Source organism: Nerophis lumbriciformis, linkage group LG12 (assembly GCF_033978685.3).
Source record: "Nerophis lumbriciformis linkage group LG12, RoL_Nlum_v2.1, whole genome shotgun sequence".
NCBI lineage: Eukaryota > Metazoa > Chordata > Actinopteri > Syngnathiformes > Syngnathidae > Nerophis > Nerophis lumbriciformis.
The window spans coordinates 13,403,146-13,425,645 of record NC_084559.2 but is presented as its reverse complement, the minus strand read 5'-3'; the positions used below and the strand labels follow the sequence as shown (position 1 = coordinate 13,425,645).

The window sequence follows — 22,500 nt, the reverse complement described above, 5'->3', positions numbered from 1 at the left end:
ATACAATGCGCTACAAGGCAGGAACCCACATACTAAACTACCAAGAGTTGGGGGGGGGGGGGGGGGGATCATTGCATGATGGATGATACCAGTGTGATACGGACGGTGCGGGAATATATTTGATCCCCTGCTGACTTTGTAAGCTTTGCATTTAATGGTATTTTCATGGAGATTTAAGAAATGTAACATGAAATAAAGGTTATAAATTAACTATTGTGTAATGTTCATATTGTTGTTACTCAGCCAGCGTTTGTGGGTCTGATGGACCCCTTGCATTTTTCTTTTATGTTAAAAAAATACTGAACAGATGTTTATTGGGATAAGGTAAACATCTGTTCAGTATTTTAACATAAAAGTGTTTGATTGTGAGGCATTAAAAGCCACAAAATGCAACGGGTCCATCAGACCCACAAACGCCGGCTGAGTAACAACAATATGAATGTTGCACGGAAAATGTATCTGCCAGTTTCTGCATCCCACAGGGATTCTTCTTTTGTGTTTCTGCAAGGTTGCAACATTGTTTGTCAACACTGTCTGCTCTCATTTTCTCGCACATTTGACCCTCCGATGTTCTGTGTACCTACACTCTGTCCTCCTCCTGTCTAGGCCTGCTGCGTGTGTGTGTATGTGTGTGGGTGTGTGTGAGGGATTCTTCTTTTGTGTTTCTGCACCTGGGGTTCCCACACAAGGTTGCAACATTGTTTGTCAACACTGTCTGCTCTCATTTTCTCGCACATTTGACCCTCTGATGTTCTGTGTATCTACACTCTGTCCTCCTCCTGTCTAGGCCTGCTGTGTGTGTGTATGTGTGTGGGTGTGTGTGAGGGATTCTTCTTTTGTGTTTCTGCACCTGCGGTTCCCACACAAGGTTGCAACATTGTTTGTCAACACTGTCTGCTCTCATTTTCTCGCACATTTGACCCTCTGATGTTCTGTGTACCTACACTCTGTCCTCCTCCTGTCTAGGCCTGCTGTGTGTGTGTGTATGTGTGTGGGTGTGTGTGAGGGATTCTTCTTTTGTGTTTCTGCACCTGCGGTTCCCACACAAGGTTGCAACATTGTTTGTCAACACTGTCTGCTCTCGTTTTCTCGCACATTTGACCCTCTGATGTTCTGTGTACATACACTCTGTCCTCCTCCTGTCTAGGCCTGCTGTGTGTGTGTATGTGTGTGGGTGTGTGTGAGGGATTCTTCTTTTGTGTTTCTGCACCTGCGGTTCCCACACGAGGTTGCAACATTGTTTGTCAACACTGTCTGCTCTCATTTTCTCGCACATTTGACCCTCTGATGTTCTGTGTACCTACACTCTGTCCTCCTCCTGTCTAGGCCTGCTGTGTGTGTGTATGTGTGTGGGTGTGTGTGAGGGATTCTTCTTTTGTGTTTCTGCACCTGCGGTTCCCACACAAGGTTGCAACATTGTTTGTCAACACTGTCTGCTCTCGTTTTCTCGCACATTTGACCCTCTGATGTTTTGTGTCCCTACACTCTGTCCTCCTCCTGTCTAGGCCTGCTGTGTGTGTGTATGTGTGTGGGTGTGTGTGAGGGATTCTTCTTTTGTGTTTCTGCACCCGCGGTTCCCACACAAGGTTGCGACATTGTTTGTCAACACTGTCTGCTCTCGTTTTCTCGCACATTTGACTCTCTGATGTTCTGTGTACCTACACTCTGTCCTCCTCCTGTCTAGGCCTGCTGTGTGTGTGTATGTGTGTGGGTGTGTGTGAGGGATTCTTCTTTTGTGTTTCTGCACCTGCGGTTCCCACACAAGGTTGCAACATTGTTTGTCAACACTGTCTGCTCTCATTTTCTCGCACATTTGACTCTCTGATGTTCTGTGTATCTACACTCTGTCCTCCTCCTGTCTAGGCCTGCTGTGTGTGTGTGTGTGTATGTGTGAGGGATTCTTCTTTTGTGTTTCTGCACCTGCGGTTCCCACACAAGGTTGCAACATTGTTTGTCAACACTGTCTGCTCTCATTTTCTCGCACATTTGACCCTCTGATATTCTGTGTACCTACATTCTGTCCTCCTCCTGTCTAGGCCTGCTGTGTGTGTGTATGTGTGAGGGATTCTTCTTTTGTGTTTCTGCACCTGCGGTTCCCACACAAGGTTGCGACATTGTTTGTCAACACTGTCTGCTCTCATTTTCTCGCACATTTGACCCTCCGATGTTCTGTGTACCTACACTCTGTCCTCCTCCTGTCTAGGCCTGCTGTGTGTGTGTATGTGTGTGGGTGTGTGTGTGTGTTTGGGTGCGTGTGGTACACAGAACATCAATTTCCACAATTCTATTCACTGCACGGCCTCTTACATCTCTAGAGGACCTGCATAAGAGACACTGCAACAGGAGAGCAAACAGCATCCTCAAGGACTCATCCCACCCAGGTCACCACTGGCTTGAACTTGTGGACCCGGACATCTTATATGTAATAGAAATGTGTAGGGGGGGGGTGTATGGTGTGTGGTCATTAAATATGTATTCTGATATATGTTCTTCACAGAAAATGAGCCAAAGTCAGTGAGTCTCAGTTTGAAAAATTAATTAATCGCATCACTTTTCTTTTAATAAAAAAATGAAAATGGGTCCCACAGACCCGAACACCACACAAGGTATTGTGAAATAAGTATCACTAATTTGTCCAGTGTCTACCTTTAAATATCATCAAAGGCAACAAAGGAGTGGCTCAAAAGAATACACATTTTGAAGTTGCTAAGCGACAGCCCCAAAACCATCAGTATTTGGAGAGTATATTTAAACGGATCCCAATCCCTGACATACCAACGACTTTATCTCGACCAAAATTGTTTAATTTTGCTTTATTTCACCTAGTCAACTTCAAATAAATGGTCGTACAAAATCAGCATGGGATCAAGTAAACATCGCCGTCACCGTATGAGAAAGGGCAGGAATACGGTTCTAGAAAAAACACCTATCTAGCATGGAAAAGATTTAAGGCACATGATAGGTACAAACACATCTGCTACCGAGAAGTACACTGACTTTATTTTGACAAAGTTGAATCAGTTAAATCTACACCGACTCCACGTGTGTCGACAGCACGGTTGTGTTTCATAAACGCACACAACCAACACACACCTCGACTCACACTAACACAACTCCTTTTGGTCGCGGTACTGCAGTCGTACACACTTTTAACGAGGATTCCGTTGATGAAAACACACACTTCCGAGGACAGACAAAAGGGAATATTCCGTATTTTTCAGACTATAAGTCGCAGTTTTTTTTCATAGTTTGGCCGGGGGTGTGACTTATACTCAAGGGCGACTTATGTGTGAAATTATTAACACATTAAAATATCCAATAATATTATTGATCTCATTCACGTAAGAGACTAGACGTATAAGATTTCATGGGATTTAGCGATTAGGAGTGACAGATTGTTTGGTAAACGTATAGCATGTTCTATATGTTATAGTTATTTGAATGACTCTTACCATAATATGTTACGTTAACATACCAGTTGGTTATTTATGCCTCATATAACGTACACTTATTCAGCCTGTTGTTCACTATTCTTTATTAGGGCCCGCATGGCCCATTGCATAAGGACTCCCACAGGGAGTCCTTATGCAATGGGACATAAGGACCTATTGAATTTGTAAGGTTTTATTCCTTCTTTATTATTCTTCTTCCGCCGCCTCTTTGAGCACTAATTTGACCCACTTAACATGCTTCAAAACTCACCATATTTGACCCACACATCAGGACCTGCAAAAATGGTCTTTTAATAAAAAAAACGAACCCCAAAACTCAAAATTGCGCTCTAGCGCCCCCTAGGAAAAAAACAAAACTAGACTGCCTGTAACTCCCACTAGGAAGGTCGGAGAGACATGAAACAAAAACCTCTATGTAGGTTTGACTTAGGGAAGAGATCTTGCCCCAAGTGGAGGAGTTCAAGTACCTCGGAGTCTTGTTCACGAGTGGGGGAAGAGAGGATCGTGAGATCGACAGGCGGATCGGTGCGGCGTCTTCAGTAATGCGGATGCTGTATCGATCCGTTGTGGTGAAGAAGGAGCTGAGCCGGAAGGCAAAGCTCTCAATTTACCGGTCGATCTATGTTCCCATCCTCACCTATGGTCATGAGCTTTGGGTTATGACCGAAAGGACAAGATCACGGGTACAAGCGGCCGAAATGAGTTTCCTCCGCCGGGTGGCAGGGCTCTCCCTTAGAGATAGGGTGAGAAGCTCTGCCATCCGAGGGGAGCTCAAAGTAAAGCCGCTGCTCCTCCACATCGAGAGGAGCCAGATGAGGTGGTTCGGGCATCTGGTCAGGATGCCACCCGAACGCCTCCCTAGGGAGGTGTTTAGGGCACGTCCGACCGGTAGGAGGCCGCGGGGAAGACCCAGGACACGTTGGGAAGACTATGTCTCCCGGCTGGCCTGGGAACGCCTCGGGGTCCCACGGGAAGAGCTGGACGAAGTGCCTGGGGAGAGGGAAGTCTGGGCTTCCCTGCTTAGGCTGCTGCCCCCGCGACCCGACCTCGGATAAGCGGAAGAAGATGGATGGATGGATGGAGGTTTGACTTAGGCCTAGTTTTCATAATTGTATATCCTCGGGCAAAAATCAACAGGAAGTTGGCAATTCCCCCTTCAAGACAAAAAAGTACTAAAAACAGTCACTTTTGCCTTTTTGAGCTGTAATTTGACCCCCTTAACACGCTTCAAAACTCACCAAACTGAACGCACACATCAGGACTGGCAAAAATTGTGATCTAATAAAAAACCTAACCCCAAATTTAAAAATTGCGCTCTAGAGCAATTTTTGAATAAAACGGAGAGAAAACTGCTCCTCGGAAGAAAAAAATGACAAAACTGCCTGTAACTCCCACTGGGAAGGTCGGAGAGACATGAAACAAAATCTTCTCCGTAGGTTTCACGTAGACCAACATTTCATAAATTGACAACCCCCAGCAAAAATCTACAAGAAGCTTGCTATTCCCCCTTCAACACAACATTTTTGTAAAAACCGGTCACCTTTCTTCAAACATTATCTCCTCTGAGCGTGTTTGTTGTTTCGGCTTCAAACTAACACAGGAGAGAGATTGAACCCTTTTGATTAAAAGTTATCGAAAGAGTTTTAATGCCGGCTCCGGTTTTGATTTTATGACCCTTCAAAGAGCCGCTGCGCTGATGCTGCTGTTTTTTCAAGAAGGCCGCTTAAAAGCAGGAAGCACCAGCGTGCCCACACAATGCAGACAAGGTAGGTACACTAAACAAAAGTATTGGGAGAATTCGGACTAAAAGTAGACAAAAGTATTGGGACACTTATGACGAAAACTGAACAAAAGTATTGGGACACTTAGGACTAGCACCTGCCAAATACGCGGGCCCGACCAATGCTGCTTGCAGCTTTAATTTATTTTGAATTGCCTTTCAAATATCTATTCTTGGTGTTGGCTTTTATCAAATAAATTTCCCCCAAAAATGGGACTTATACTCCAGTGCGACTTATAAACGCGGCCCAGAAGATCACTGCATGTCCTCTTACATCTCTAGAGCAGTGGTTCTCAACCTTTTTTCAGTGATGTACCCCCTGTGAATTTTTTTTTTAATTCAAGTACCCCCTAATCAGAGCAAAGCATTTTTGGTTGAAAAAAAGAGATAAAGAAGTAAAATACAGCACTATGTCATCAGTTTCTGATTTATTAAATTGTATAACAGTGCAAAAATATTTGTAGTGGTCTTTCTTGAACTATTTGGAAAAAAAGATAGGTTTTTATTTATATTTATAAAGGATTTTTGAATTGTTGCTATTTTTAGAATATTAAAAAAAAAATCTCACGTACCCCTTGGCATACCTTCAAGTACCCCCAGGGGTACGCGTACCCCCATTTGAGAACCACTGCTCTAGAGGACCTGCATAAGAGACACTGCAACAGGAGAGCAAACAGCATCCTCAAGGACTCATCCCACCCAGGTCACCACTGGCTTGAACTCTTGTTAATTCAAGTACCCCCTAATCAGAGCAAAGCATTTTTGGTTGAAAAAAAAGAGATAAAGAAGTAAAATACAGCACTATGTCATCAGTTTCTGATTTATTAAATTGTATAACAGTGCAAAATATTGCTCGTTTGTAGTGGTCTTTCTTGAACTATTTGGAAAAAAAGATAGGTTTTTATTTATATTTATAAAGGATTTTTGACTTGTTGCTATTTTTAGAATATTATATACCCCCATTTGAGAACCACTGCTCTAGAGGACCTGCATAAGAGACACTGCAACAGGAGAGCAAACAGCATCCTCAAGGACTCATCCCACCCAGGTCACCACTGGCTTGGACTCTTGCCCTCAGGGAGGCGTTATATGACCATCAAAGCAAGGACAAATAGACTGAAAAACAGTTTGTATCCTAGAGATGTTATTGCCCTAAACTCTGCACTTACCTGAACACTCACCACTTTATTTCTTGCTTACCTCTGATAAAGATATACTGTGCAATATGTTGTTTTTTTTTTAACATTTTTAAGGGTAGCGGGGGGTGTATATTGTAGCGTCCCGGAAGAGTTAGTGCTGCAAGGGCTTCTGGGTATTTGTTCTGTTGTGTTTATGTTTTTAAATGTTAAAATTGTTTTATTATTGTTTTTGTTTTAGGACTATTTTATGTCGGTTTGTTTTAAAAGCAGTCCGATTTCTTTGTTTCCATACAAGGTATTCTGATTCTGATTCAGTGCGACTTATATATGTTTTTTCCCTTCTTTATTATGCATTTTCGGCCGGTGCGACTTATACTCAGGAGCGACTTATACTCCGAAAAATACGGTTATCATATATATATTTTTTAACTGTAGAGTTATTGATACAAGTTTTTTTTTTTTTTTTTTGTGTCATTTATTGAATATTACCATAACACACACCTTTTTGTAAACACCGTGTAAAATATGCAAGCTCTTATAAAAATCATGTCACAAAGCGAAGAAAAACGTCAATGCAGGCACATGCCATTCGCCGGGATGACGTACACACGTGATACAAAATTGTTTCCGTCTCCGCTATATATGCCGACTCGGGAGAAAGACGGGAGGCAAGAGACTGTTCACCACCAACGTTTGTGTGTGGGTGGAGGGCGGGTAAGGGGAGGGATGGCAGATATGAGCCTATATCACTCTGTTTTCTAACCACCCTGAAACCTTGTAAAAATATATACTATATGACCTTTTTATACTTGCTTTTATACAGTGTGATCCTTCCATTTGGATGTTCTCTCGCTGCATGTCAGTAACAGAGTGATAGCACACACACACACACACACACACACACACACACACACAAAAACTGGCACTTAAAAAGAATATGGACATCTGTACACTTTTTTTTTTTTTTTTTGTCATGCTCACAACATAATATTTCTCTTTAAGAAGCACCAATCAGTGTTTCGTTGTAACAACACAGTGGAAAGAAACATAATCAGTTGTTGACCTCTACGGAGTCCCTAAAGGGACATGGGGGGAAAAAATGTATTTATATATACAGGTAAAAGCCAGTAAATTAGAATATTTTGAAAAACTTGATTTATTTCAGTAATTGCATTCAAAAGGTGTAACTTGTACATTATATTTATTCATTGCACACAGACTGATGCATTCAAATGTTGATTTCATTTAATTTTGATGATTTGAAGTGGCAACAAATGAAAATCCAAAATTCCGTGTGTCACAAAATTAGAATATTACTTAAGGCTAATACAAAAAAGGGATTTTTAGAAATGTTGGCCAACTGAAAAGTATGAAAATGAAAAATATGAGCATGTACAATACTCAATACTTGGTTGGAGCTCCTTTTGCCTCAATTACTGCGTTAATGCGGCGTGGCATGGAGTCGATGAGTTTCTGGCACTGCTCAGGTGTTATGAGAGCCCAGGTTGCTCTGATAGTGGCCTTCAACTCTTCTGCGTTTTTGGGTCTGGCATTCTGCATCTTCCTTTTCACAATACCCCACAGATTTTCTATGGGGCTAAGGTCAGGGGAGTTGGCGGGCCAATTTAGAACAGAAATACCATGGTCCGTAAACCAGGCACGGGTAAATTTTGCGCTGTGTGCAGGCACCAAGTCCTGTTGGAACTTGAAATCTCCATCTCCATAGAGCAGGTCAGCAGCAGGAAGCATGAAGTGCTCTAAAACTTGCTGGTACACGGCTGCGTTGACCCTGGATCTCAGGAAACAGAGTGGACCGACACCAGCAGATGACATGGCACCCCAAACCATCACTGATGGTGGAAACTTTACACTAGACTTCAGGCAACGTGGATCCTGTGCCTCTCCTGTCTTCCTCCAGACTCTGGGACCTCGATTTCCAAAGGAAATGCAAAATTTGCATGGTTGGGTGATGGTTTGGGGTGCCATGTCATCTGCTGGTGTCGGTCCACTCTGTTTCCTGAGATCCAGGGTCAACGCAGCCGTCTACCAGCAAGTTTTAGAGCACTTCATGCTTCCTGCTGCTGACCTGCTCTATGGAGATGGAGATTTCAAGTTCCAACAGGACTTGGCGCCTGCACACAGCGCAAAATCTACCCGTGCCTGGTTTACGGACCATGGTATTTCTGTTCTAAATTGGCCCGCCAACTCCCCTGACCTTAGCCCCATAGAAAATCTGTGGGGTATTGTGAAAAGGAAGATGCAGAATGCCAGACCCAAAAACGCAGAAGAGTTGAAGGCCACTATCAGAGCAACCTGGGCTCTCATAACACCTGAGCAGTGCCAGAAACTCATCGACTCCATGCCACGCCGCATTAACGCAGTAATTGAGGCAAAAGGAGCTCCAACCAAGTATTGAGTATTGTACATGCTCATATTTTTCATTTTCATACTTTTCAGTTGGCCAACATTTCTAAAAATCCCTTTTTTGTATTAGCCTTAAGTAATATTCTAATTTTGTGACACACGGAATTTTGGATTTTCATTTGTTGCCACTTCAAATCATCAAAATTAAATGAAATAAACATTTGAATGCATCAGTCTGTGTGCAATGAATAAATATAATGTACAAGTTACACCTTTTGAATGCAATTACTGAAATAAATCAAGTTTTTCAAAATATTCTAATTTACTGGCTTTTACCTGTATATATTTGTTGTTTTTTTTTAAATTTTTGACATGTATCTCCTGGGGGACATGGGGGAAAATTGTTTATTTATTATTTATTTATTTATTTTTAGACATGTATCTAATGCGCACGATAACATTTTTAAAAAAGTTATAAAAAAAAATTTAAAAAATTTTTTGCGCATGAGATACATGTCTAAAAAAATAACTTAATAAAATGTTTACATTTTTTTTATTTTTTTTAATAACTTTAGAAAAAGTTTCTCGTGCGCACGAGATACATGTCTAAAAAAAATAAATAAATACATAAATTAAAACAATTTTTTTCTCCCATGTCCCTTTAGGGGCTCCGTAGACCTCTGACCCTCGACCTCGGTTATCTTTTTATGCCCTGGGAAACAATGAAGGTATAAATAAGGGATGATCTGCGTAAGTCGACAATATGTGACACGGTTACTACTCGCTTGAGATGTGCTTTCCAAATAATGAGATATCAATATACAATGCCATGGTTGGCCCTTTTTCCATGTTTTTTTTTCCTCTTTCCCCTAATATACACTTTTGTAGAAAGTTGAACATAAAAAGAGAATTCAGACCAAACTTTTCCAAGCTGAACACGGCGCCTTATATTTCTTCGGGAAATATATTCATTTCTTATCATGTGTCGTCGTTTCTTTTACGCGTCTTAGCCTTGTCTCGCTTGCACTTTCTTTCAACCTGCAGAACCCTCCCTTTATAGAATAAAACCTCACACTCCAAAAGCATCTTAGTGCAGTTTTCTTTAAACACGGTGAATCAAAGAGACTGCTAATTGGTGACTTAGGGCCTGATTTACTAACGATTTGCGCGCAAGCTTGATAGCACGCGCAACGCTGATCTAATAAACGTGTGCAAAGTGGACTGTGTCCGTTGAGTGAGCAGAATAGGATAGGACTTTATAGGACAGGACTTTATTGTCATTGCACAAGTACAATATCCATCATTGAGGAGTCCTCGGGGGTGTTTTCAGAACAGCCTGTTCCTGTTGTTCACGTCGTCAAGGCCATTCGAGGGAGTTCAATCGCAGATTAGGATGTTTATTTTCCGCGAGCAGACATTACAATGACTTGTCTGTTCTATTCGTCCATGCTGGCTGCTCTCGTATTCAATTTTTCCTTTTCAGCAAGCTTCTCCATGATGTGATCCATCTTGCGATTCAGTTTAAAAATCGCTCCAGTCTGTGATCCCACTGCTTGGCATTGTCTTGCTGAAATAAGCAGGGGCGTCCATGGTAACGTTGCTTGGATGGCAACACATGTTGCTCCTGTATGTACCTTTCAGCATTAATGGTGCCTTCACAGATGTGTAAGTTACCCATGTCTTGGGCACTAATACACCCCCATACCATCACACATACTGGCTTTTCAACTTTGCGCCTATAACAATCCGGATGGTTCTTTTCCTCTTTCGTCCGGAGGACACGACGTCCACAGTTTCCAAAAAAACAATTTGAAATGTGGACTCGTCAGACCACAGAACACTTTTCCACTTTGCATCAGTCCATCTTAGATGAGCTCAGGCCCAGCGAAGCCGACGGCGTTTCTGGGTGTTGTTGATAAACGGTTTTCGCCTTGCATAGGAGAGTTTTAACTTGCACTTACAGATGTAGCGACCAACTGTCGTTACTGACAGTGGGTTTCTGAAGTGTTCCTGAGCCCATGTGGTGATATCCTTTACACACTGATGTCGCTTGTTGATGCAGTACAGCCTGAGGGATCGAAGGTCACGGGCTTCGCTGCTTACGTGCAGTGATTTCTCCAGATTCTCTGAACCCTTTGATGATGTTACGGAGCGTAGATGGTGAAATCCCTAAATTCCTTGCAATAGCTGGTTGAGAAAGGTTTTTCTTAAACTGTTCAACAATTTGCTCAGGCATTTGTTGACAAAGTGGTGACCCTCGCCCCATCCTTCTTTGTGAATGACTGAGCATTTCATGGAATCTACTTTTATACCCAATCATGGCACCCACCTGTTCCCAATTAGCCTGCACACCTGTGGGATGTTCCAAATAAGTGTTTGATGAGCATTCCTCAACTTTATCAGTATTTATTGCCACCTTTCCCAACTTCTTTGTCACGTGTTGCCGGCATCAAATTCTAAAGTTAATGATTATTTGCAAAAAAAAAAAAAAAAATGTTTATCAGTTTGAACATCAAATATGTTGTCTTTGTAGCATATTCAACTGAATATGGGTTGAAAATGATTTGCAAATCATTGTATTCCATTTATATTTACATCTAACACAATTTCCCAACTCATATGGAAACGGGGTTTGTAATAAATCATCGAACACGACAACCCCCTGGTGTCTGTTGCCGTCACCTCCCCTCCGAACCATAACAAAAATGCCCATAAAAAGTGGCTTGTATAAAAATAGCAAAATGGACATGCAGTAAATGAGTGTCTCCCTGGTGATGCTCAGTATAATATACGCAAAATCCTACGTAAATAAAACGGTCTGCACCACTTTTTAACTGCACACACAGTCTTAGTAGATCACACGCGACATGTAGACGCTATTGTATAGATTGCACACGCTGTTTAGCACGAGGCATTTGGATCTTAGTAAATCAGGCCCTAAGTGTACATGTTACCGCTCCTTTTATTCATTTATTTATTCATCACCCTCGCCGTCGGACATCCAGTATCTTTCAAACACTCCAATCCCAAAACTTGCTCACGTCCAAAAAAAAACAGCAAAGCCACAACAAACTGAAAAAAGTCTGACTAAGAAATTGAACCATCCGTAAGTCCTCCAGGTGTGAAAGCAAGCTAAAAAAAAAAAGATTCCTTCCTTTCCCCACTCACCTGCCCTCGTCAGGTCCGCCCACCTGGGTCGCCTCCGCGTGGCCCCCGTAACTTGCAGAGCTCAGCAAGAGTCAACACTGTAGAATTCACATGCTAGTCCAGTGGGAATGTAGAAATGTAAAAGCAGTAGGAAGTGTCACTTCATATTGTGTTGTTGTTGTTGTTGTTTTTTCTTCTTCATATATATAATGCTGGTCGCCGTTCTGGTCATCGGTGTTATTATCTTTAAAATCCTCTATCTGTACAAAGTTCAGCTCCCAAATGTGAGCTCCTTATGAAATGGCAGTGGTGATGTGAGAGACCCTCCTGGTGTGGCTCTCCCCTCGCTTGTTTTTTTATTTTAAGCCTGGAACACAACACATAAAAGCATTAGACACAAAGAAATAATAACACATTTTCTCAGCAAAGAAATGTAACATATTTCATGACTTTGTAAGGAACAAATGAATTTTTTTTATAGAGATGTCGTTAGGGATGCAAGGGCTTCTGGGTATTTGTTCTGTTGTGTTTATGTTGTGTTACGGTGCGGATGTTCTCCCGAAATGTGTTTGTCATTCTTGTTTGGCTTTTTATCCGATATTCCGGAATTGTCCATCTCTTAATTACCGATACCGATATCAACCGATACTGATGTATACAGTGGTGGAATTAACACATTATTATGCCTGATTTTGTTGTGATGCATTAAACAATGTAACAAGGTTTTCCAAAATAAATCAACTCAAGTTATGGAGAAAAAAAAATGCCAACATGGCACTGCCATAATTATTATTGAAGTCACAAAGTGCTTTTTTTTTTTTTTAACATGCCTCAAAACAGCAGCTTGGAATTTGGAACATGCTCTCCCTGAGAGAGCATGAGGAGGTTGAGGTGGGCGGGGTTGGGGGTAGAATCCCGGAAGAGTTAGGGACGCAAGGGCTTCTGGGTATTTGTTCTGTTGTGTTTATGTTGGGTTACGGTGCGGATGTCCTCCCGAAATGTGTTTGTCATTCTTGTTTGGTGTGGGTTCACAGTGTGGCGCATATTTGTAACAGTGTTAAAGTTGTTTATACGGCCACCCTCAGTGTGACCTGTATGGCTGTTGACCAAGTATGAATTGCATTCACTTGTGTGTGTGTGTGTGTGTGTGTGTGTGAAAAGCTGTAGATATTATGTGACTGGGTATATTGTAGCATCCCGGAAGAGTTAGGGACGCAAGGGCTTCTGGGTATTTGTTCTGTTGTGTTTATGTTGTGTTACGGTGCGGATGTTCTCCCAAAATGTGTTTGTCATTCTTGTTTGGTGTGGGTTCACAGTGTGGCGCATATTTGTAACAGTGTTAAAGTTGTTTATACGGCCACCCTCAGTGTGACCTGTATGGCTGTTGACCAAGTATGCTGTTGAAAAGCCCTAGATATTATGTGACTGGGCCAGCCTTTAAGGTTTATTGACGCTCTGTACTTCTCCCTACGTCCGTGTACACAGCGGCGTTTTAAAAAGTCATAAATTTTACTTTTTGAAACCGATACCGATAATTTTCGATATAGCATTTTAAAGCATTTGTCGGCCGATAATATCGGCAGTTCGATAATATCGGACATCCCTTTTTTTTTTATTATTAGAATGAAGAATAATAAGAAGGGAAATGATCTAATAACGGGAGTCGAATACATTACTCACACAAAGTTAAGTACCGTATTTTTCGGACCATAAGGCGCACTTAAATTCCTTCAATTTTAAAAAAAAACTCGACATTACGCCTTTTAACCCGGTGCGCCTTGTGTATGAATTATTTCGGAATGTGCGGCCCTCAAACCAATTGTGTGTGGTACACGGTGTGATGATAAGTGTGATCGATAGATGGCAGCCACACATAAGAGATATGTGTGGACTGCAGGTTGAATTCCTCTAGCAAGCTTTGATGTTTCATTGGGAATATAGAACAATACACGCGGCGCTCAAAAATCTGTCAGAATGTTTAACTACGACTTTGGTAAGATACGAAGATGCATGGATTATCAGAGCATTACGGCTACTGTAGTCAGCACGGCGGGAGAGGGATTAGGGCCCTGCGATGAGGTGGCGACTTGTCCAGGGTGTACACCGCCTTCCGCCCGATTGTAGCTGAGATAGGCTCCAGCGCCCACCGCGACCCCGAAGGGAATAAGCGGTAGAAAAAGGATGGATAGTCAGCTGTGCTTCAGTATTATTATGCTGTGTGTATAAGGACCCCCAAATGGAACCTATTAGGTGTTAGAATAATTATGTGTAAGTTATCTGTTAGAATGATCATGTATATATATTATCACACAAACTTTAGTATGCTTAAAGTCCGTTGCTTTAGTTATTTCGCTATTGTGCTCAAGTTGGACTTTTCTAATCTGTGCAAGGACAAAGACTTCTTGTCTGAGGGATGGCCTCAGCTGTAGATGTTATCTTTGTTTTAGCCCGTTAACAGCCAAGGACTTCAACGAAGATAAGATGCCAACGCGCAGACGAAGTAAGGGGACAAGGCGAAATCACAAGGCCCCCAGCACATTCCGTCACGTATCGTGCGTCCTGGACCTGCTTTGCATAATATATGTGACCACTCAGTGATGTTGACTGTGGAACTCCTGAATAAATAGAGGGACGCAGGAGCTGAACCTTAGAGCGTAGGGCGAGACTGTGACTAAGTGTTCAGCTCCATGCGTTCTCCTCATGAGCTAAATTGATTATCACACAACTCTTATGCTTAAAGGGGAACATAATCACAATTTCAGAATGGTTAAAACCATTAAAAATCAGTTCCCAGTGGCTTATTATATTTTTCGAAGTTTTTTTCAAAATTTTACCCATCACGCAATATCCCTAAAAAAAGCTTCAAAGTGCCTGATTTTAACCATCGTTATATACACCCGTCCATTTTCCTGTGACGTCACATAGTGATGGCAACACAAACAAACATGGCGGAAAGAACAGCAAGCTATAGCGACATTAGCTCGGATTCAGACTCGGATTTCAGCGGCTTAAGCGATTCAACAGATTACGCATGTATTGAAACGGATGGTTGTAGTGTGGAGGCAGGTAGCCAAAACGAAATTGAAGAAGAAACTGAAGCTGTTGAGCCATATCGGTTTGAACCGTATGCAAGCGAAACCGACGAAAACGACACGACAGCCAGCGACACGGGAGAAAGCGAGGACGAATTCGGCGATCGCCTTCTAACCAACGATTGGTATGTGTTTGTTTGGCATTAAAGGAAACTAACAACTATGAACTAGGTTTACAGCATATGAAATACATTTGGCAACAACATGCACTTTGAGAGTGCAGACAGCCCAATTTTCATCAATTAATATATTCTGTAGACATACCCTCATCAGCGCTCTTTTCCTGAAAGCTGATCTGTCCAGTTTTGGAGTTGATGTCAGCAGGCCAGGGAAGCTAGGGTCGATAGGGGGTTTAGCTCGCTCGTCTGCGGCAACAAACCGCCGCCATTGCTTGCCGTGCTACCGAGGTCCTTTGTCCCTGAATTGCTCACACACTCCGGCAGATTCAATGGGGGTCCGGCGGCAGCTTTCTTTGACTTTATCGTTGGAAATGCATCTGCTTTGAGTGTCGCAGGATATCCACACATTCTTGCCATCTCTGTCGTAGCATAGCTTTCGTCGGTAAAGTGTGCGGAACAAACGTCCAATTTCTTGCCACTTTCGCATCTTTGGGCCACTGGTGCAACTTGAATCCGTCCCTGTTCGTGTTGTTACACCCTCCGACAACACACCGACGAGGCATGACGTCTCCAAGGTACGGAAAACAGTCGAAAAAACGGAAAATAACAGAGCTGATTTGACTCGGCGTTTGAGAAAATGGCGGATTGCTTCCCGATGTGACGCCACGTTGTGACGTCATCGCTCCGAGAGCGAATATTAGAAAGGCGTTTAATTCGCCAAAATTCACCCATTTAGAGTTCGGAAATCGGTTAAAAAAAAAAAAAGGTCTTTTTTCTGCAACATCAAGGTATATATTGACGCTTACATAGGTCTGGTGATAATGTTCCCCTTTAACATGCACAAGACACTTAAGAACCGAAAAGTATATTTTCGGCACAGTCCCACTAAGAGCAGAAATACGTTACAGGGAGACAAGACAAGACCGCCGACGGTGCAGCCATTTTTACGGCGCTCCTTAAAAAAAGGTGAGAAAAAGGTGATATTGAGAAAGGGGGGGAGAGTAAAAAAATATCAGTCAAAGGCTGGATCCGCAAGAGGGGGTGCAAACACAAACACGTTACATTTAGTCACAACAAACTCGCAACAGAGGGAGGGGGAGTTGGAGCAAACAAGCGGTGGTGAAGGCGGTGGTTGGGGAAAGGGGCGGGTGCGTGCGTGTATGCCCAATCAACTTGGGTGTGATGTTGAAGTGTTTTTGTGGACTGGGGCCGATCTCAAAATTTCGACACCAGGTGCTTGTTGAGAAAAAGGGAGGTCAAAAGCGTCCATCGTCAGAAAAACGGAAAATAACAGAGCTGATTTGACTCGGTGTTTGAGAAAATGGCGGATTGCTTCCCGATGCGACGCCACGTTGTGACGTCATCGCTCCGAGAGCGAATATTAGAAAGGCGTTTAATTCGCCAAAATTCACCCATTTAGAGTTCGGAAATCGGTTAAAAAAATATATGGTCTTTTTTCTGCAACATCAAGGTATATATTGACGCTTACATAGGTCTGGTGATAATGTTCCCCTTTCAAGGCTGTTGCTATAGTTATTATCAATTGTGCTGATAATCTGTCAGTATTGAAATTGTCATCAAAATGCCTTTGAAGTCCACTAAAAAGAGGCATGAGAGATGAACGTAATTGTCGGATAATGATTAAAATCATGAAAGGCTGGCGTTGAGGCGCAATTACTTACCTTAGGTCATTCTAACGGTGTATACCTTTGGAATCAAGCAGCAATATTAGACTGAATAGCACCACTACAGATCTCAAGTCATGAAAAATGAGCATAGAGAGAAAATATGATGACTTTGGAGGAGGAAGACAGGAAGGTCAACATGATGCTACAGACACATGGAAGTATGGCATTAAAAGAACGGGACACACACAAACAGACTGATGGAATAAAATGTTGACCTAAACCACTACATGCTCAGTGGGGACATCAGTCACCCAACAATAATCAGTTCCTGGAGTCTATTGCTTTGCCGACACCTGGCCTAGGGCATTAAAATATAATCTAATAGGCAAACATTTATCCATGAAAATATGCAGAAGCTGCCGATGGAGAAATAGCTCGCAGAAGATACTGTACAAATCTACTCGTCAAATGCTGGACATTGTAAGATTACTTCATAAAACTACTGTAGTTGTTTGAAGTACCGTATTTTTCGGACTATAAGTCGCAGTTTTTTTTCATAGTTAGGCCGGGCGGGCTCCAGTGCGATTTATATATGTTTTTTTCCTTCTTTATTATGCATTTTCGGCAGGTGCGACTTATACTCCGAAAAATACGGTAGTGTCTGTCTCCAGTATTGTCCACACCTGTCTCCATCCAAACACAGCAGTGCGACTTATACATTAAATTGTGTAGTTTTTTCAAATCGATACACATTTTGGTACTGGTACCAAATTATTGGTATGGGGACAATAACCAGGTGAGATCGCCGCTTGTTGCAGGTGCAAAGTGAGAATGCATCGTGTTGCAGGTAAGGGGAAAGGAGACGGAACTGATGGACAAAACAGGGAATGGAAAAGGGTTGCTGCAGTCCAACTTAAGAGGTGAGGGTGGTTATTTTGGTGATTTTTTTGTTCCTTTTCAGACCTTACCATGCATGCATTTAGACCCAGGAATCAACAGGCTGGGGCTTAACATCACAAGCGTCCACCAGACTGACCGCAGGCCTGTTACTCCTGATATAGAGTTTCCTACTTGTGTCATTCTGTGTTCACAGGAGGGTGGGTTACAAAAAAGACAAAGCAAAACAAAAAAAAGAGGTCAATACATTAGACATAGACATGCACCCGAGGCAGAAAGAAGCTGCGGTTAATTTCCTGCCATAAGCAAGACGAAGAGGGAAAGAAACCAGACCAAACATGCGAAGAGGACAAGTTGCATAATCATTCTGGCAAAACCTTTGAGAGGTACAGATGGCAGACTTAGAGGACATCTTTAGAAGCTCTACACTGACAATAAAGATGATTATTCTCGCAGACTTAGATTTAAGAGCTGTGCAAAGAATAGCTCTGGAACTGAGCTTAAACATGAATATGATTAAAAACTTGAAATTAAAGTGCATTAGTATTCCATTAGTGGGGTCTCTCTCTCGGTACTTCTCAAAGACATTCATGTTTGGCTCATTTCAGACTCAAAACTGTCCAACAATGTGAGTGGTCGTTTTTTTTGTGATTACCTGGCAACCATGCGAGTTCAGGGTGTGCCTTTCCCAAATATACCAACACACCTCCACACATTGTAAAAAAAAAATTGTTTACAGCGTCACATACAGTATATACCACCTAATAATAATAATAATAATATATTTTATTTGTAAAAAAGAACTTTACATTGTGCAAACAACCCCAAGTGCTAAAAAAAATAAAAATAAAAATAAAATAATAATTAAAAAATTAATAAAAATAAAAACTAGAACAGCCAAATAGCTAAAACTAGTATGCATGTATCTAAAAAAAGGCTTTTTTTAAAAAAAAGAAGAAGGGGTTTTAAGCCTTTTTTAAAAGCATCCACAGTCTGTGGTGACCTCAGGTGGTCAGGGAGAGCATTCCACAGACAGTATATACCACATAATGATATTAATAATAATATATGTTATTTGTAAAAAGCACTTAACATTGAGTAAACAACCTCAAAGTGCTACGGTGTATTAAAATTAAAAAATAAATAAAAATAAAATAAGAATTAAAAAATGTATAAAAATAAAAACTAGAACAGCCAAATAGCTAAAACTAGTATGCATATATCTAAAAAAATTATTATTATTTTTTTTTTAAAGAAGGGTTTTTAAGCCCTTTTTAAAAGCATCCACAGTCTGTGGTGCCCTCAGGTGGTCAGGGAGAGCGTTCCACAGACTGGGAGCGGCGGAGCAGAAAGCCCGGTCTCCCATTGTTGACGTTTAACCTCTAAAGGCCCGAGCTGTTTGTTTACATGCTTTTTTTTATTTTATTTATATTTGCTATTTGGGCTTATAGGACCCTAATTAGAATAAAAACTAAAAATCATCTTTTGATATGATGTACTTAGTCCATAAGTACACAAATGTGTACTTCATACGCACAATTTCCCTTCTGGGTCATTAAAGTTTGTCTAAGTCTAAGTCTAAGTCAGTGGTTCTTAACCTGGGTTCGATCGAACCCTAAGGGTTCGGTGAGTCAGCCTCAGGGGTTCGGCGGAGCCTCGCCGTGGAGGTTAAGACACACCCAACTCATCGTGTGAATAAAAACTTCTCCCTATCGGCGTATTATGTATACCCCCCAAACAATGTTACCTCTAATTTTCCACCTGATTTGCAGGTGTGTAATTTGTTGTGAGTTCGTGTTGGTTTTGTTCTTGGTTTTTTGTGCACCAGTAAAAAAACATAACTTTGTCTTGAATTAGAATTTTTTATTTATTTTTTTCTCACTATAGGGTTCGGTATCTCCAATAAGGTTAAGAACCACTGGTCTAAGTTCATGCTAATTTATATTTTTACACTTTCCCCCCCCCCAAAATCCATTGTATGTTGTACTCTTCTGACACCACCAGATGGCAGTATAAGTGTCCACATAAGTGGCCATAAGACCCCAATTCAGTAGTGTACACACTTTTGGAAATAAGAGCTAAAAGGTGCTGTCCACGCATGTGGCCACTAAGCCTTTAGAGGTTAATTAATGGAGATTATTAGACTATTTGTTGCATTAACACTGAGAGTACAACAACTACAGTAGAGCAGTGTTGCACAATGTTTACTGAATAAAGGCACATATTTGAATAAAATGAGAAAACTTTAAAAGAACCTTGTTATGTCCACACGGTCATGAATATTTTAAAAACGCATTTTTTTCTATTGTCCACACACAAACACATATTTTTGTCCTTTGACTTACTCAGTGGCCTTGTGGTTAGAGCGTCCGCCCTGAGATCGGTAGGTCGTGCCAAAGACTATAAAAATGGGAACCAATACCGCCCTGCTCGGCACTCAGCATCAAAGGTTGGAATTGGGGGTTGAATCACCAAAATGCCTTTGTTTGCTTACTTACTACTAAAAGACAAGTTGTCTTGTACGTTCACTATTTTATTTAAGGACAAACTTGCAATAAGAAACATATGTTTAATGTTTTGTTAAAATAAAGCCAATAATGCCATTTTTTGTGGTCCCCTTTATTTAGAAAAGTACCAGAAAGTATCGAAATACATTTTGGTACTGGTACCTGTCATGATGGGGTTGCAGCTTACTGGGAGGTTTGTTCTCCCAGGATGCAAACGGACGACTCCGGACAAGACTTGCGGGTAGGAACATGATTTAATCGTAAATTAACACTCAAAGAGGTACCTGAAGCTAAGGCTACTACTTAGCACAGACTAGAGATCACTAGCAGAGGCTAGGAGACAAGTAAAAGTTACGTAACAGTAGCGTGACGCAAACGAAGAAGCCAGACCGACTGACTGGCAAAGGCAGGCTTAAATAATGTCTCTGATTACAAACAGGTACGCGTCCTGAACACAAGAGGCAGATGAAACTAATACGTAGTCGTGGTAACAAACTCAGAGGTGCATAAACAGGAACTAAAGGAGTCCAAAACTAACAGAAAACATAAGTGACTCGAAAAACTTAAACAGACTATGATCCGGGCAGCGGATCATAACAGGTATCCATCCATCCATCCATCCATCTTCTTCCGCTTATCCGAGGTCGGGTCGCGGGGGCAGCAGCCTAAGCAGGGAAGCCCATACTTCCCTCTCCCCAGCCACTTCGTCCATCTCCTCCCGGGGGAACCCGAGGCGTTCCCAGGCCAGCCGGGAGAGATAGTCTTCCCAGCGTGTCCTGGGTCTTCCCCGTGGCCTCCTACCGGTCGGACGTGCCCGAAACACCTTCCTAGGGAGGCGTTCGGGTGGCATCCTGACCAGATGCCCGAACCACCTCATCTGGCTCCTCTCGATGTGGAGGAGCAGCAGCTTTACTTTGAGCTCCCCCCGAATGACAGAGCTTCTCACCCTATCTCCAAGGGAGAGCCCCGCCACTCGGCGGAGGAAACTCATTTCGGCCGCCTGTACCCGTGATCTTGTCCTTTCGGTCATGACCCAAAGCTCATGACCATAGGTGAGGATGGGAACGTAGATCGACCGGTAAATCGAGAGCTTTGCCTTCCGGCTCAGCTCCTTCTTCACCACAACGGATCGATACAGCGTCCGCATTACTGAAGACGCCGCACCGATCCGCCTGTCGATCTCACGATCCACTCTTCCCCCACTCGTGAACAAGACTCCGAGGTACTTGAACTCCTCCACTTGGGGCAAGATCTCCTCTCCAACCCGGAGATGGCACTCCACCCTTTTCCGGGAGAGAACCATAGACTCGGACTTGGAGGTGCTGATTCCCATCCCAGTCGCTTCACACTCGGCTGCGAACCGATCCAGTGAGAGCTGAAGATCTTGGCCAGAGGAAGCCATCAGGACCACATCATCTTCAAATAGCAGAGACCTAATCCTGCAGCCACCAAACCAGATACCCTCAACGCCCTGACTGTGCCTAGAAATTCTGTCCATAAAGGTTATGAACAGAATCGGTGACAAAGGGCAGCCTTGGCGGAGTCCAACCCTCACTGGAAACGTGTCCGACTTACTGCCGGCAATGCGGACCAAGCTCTGACACTGATCATACAGGGAGCGAACTGCCACAATAAGACAGTCCGTTACCCCATACTCTCTGAGCACTCCCCACAGGACTTCCCGGGGTACACGGTCGAATGCCTTCTCCAAGTCCACAAAGCACATGTAGACTGGTTGGGCAAACTCCCATGCACCCTCAAGGACCCTGCCGAGAGTATAGAGTTGGTCCACAGTTCCACGACCAGGACGAAAACCACACTGTTCCTCCTGAATCCGAGGTTCGACTATCCGGCGTAGCCTCCTCTCCAGTACACCTGAATAGACCTTACCGGGAAGGCTACAGGTACTGGTACCAAAATATTGGTATCAGGACAACACTAATGTGACGTCATATGTCATTACAGAATATTGATGAACAGAGGTGTAAGAATTCTACCGACGCAGATACTGGCAGCTTTCTGAGCATCTGATTGGACAGCTGGTGAATTAGTTTTCGTGTGGACAGAGATTATTTTAAAACGGCAACCATGTGGACGGGAATGGTTCTAATACCGGAGGGGCGTTTTTGAACGTATTCGTGTGGACATGGCCTAAAGACAGATGACCGATCAGCACTGCTATTACCAATCTTTTGTCAACGGTATGATGAAGTGTCTTCCTATGGCCGAGCCAAGGGTGGTTTCCACAAGAATCCGCTGTTGGCATTTATTTGAATCAATCTGAGTTTAATTGCTTTACAGGCTGCAAAAAGCGTCCACCTAATTAATGAGCGGTTGGTTCACAGATCTGGGGGATATTCACAGCCCTGAATGAC

At 42.6% G+C, this 22,500-nt stretch overlaps 1 protein-coding gene across 6 annotated transcripts in view; it reads right to left on the bottom strand.

Annotated features, from left to right (window-relative positions):
* Positions 1-11,274: 11,274 nt before the first annotated feature.
* The window catches only part of LOC140679258 (splicing regulator ARVCF-like), a 349,408-nt gene continuing 338,182 nt past the window's right edge, over positions 11,275-22,500 (bottom strand). For 2 of the 6 annotated variants that reach the window (XM_072914307.1, XM_072914309.1), the window contains 2 exons: positions 17,690-17,802; positions 11,275-12,249 (listed from right to left, as the gene is read on the bottom strand). In XM_072914307.1, coding sequence (XP_072770408.1) covers positions 17,701-17,802 — 102 coding nt within the window. In that variant the 3' untranslated portion in view covers positions 11,275-12,249; positions 17,690-17,700. The remainder of the gene's footprint in view (positions 12,250-17,689; positions 17,803-22,500) is intronic. The other 4 variants (XM_072914306.1, XM_072914308.1, XM_072914305.1 and 1 more) reach the window with 3 other exon arrangements.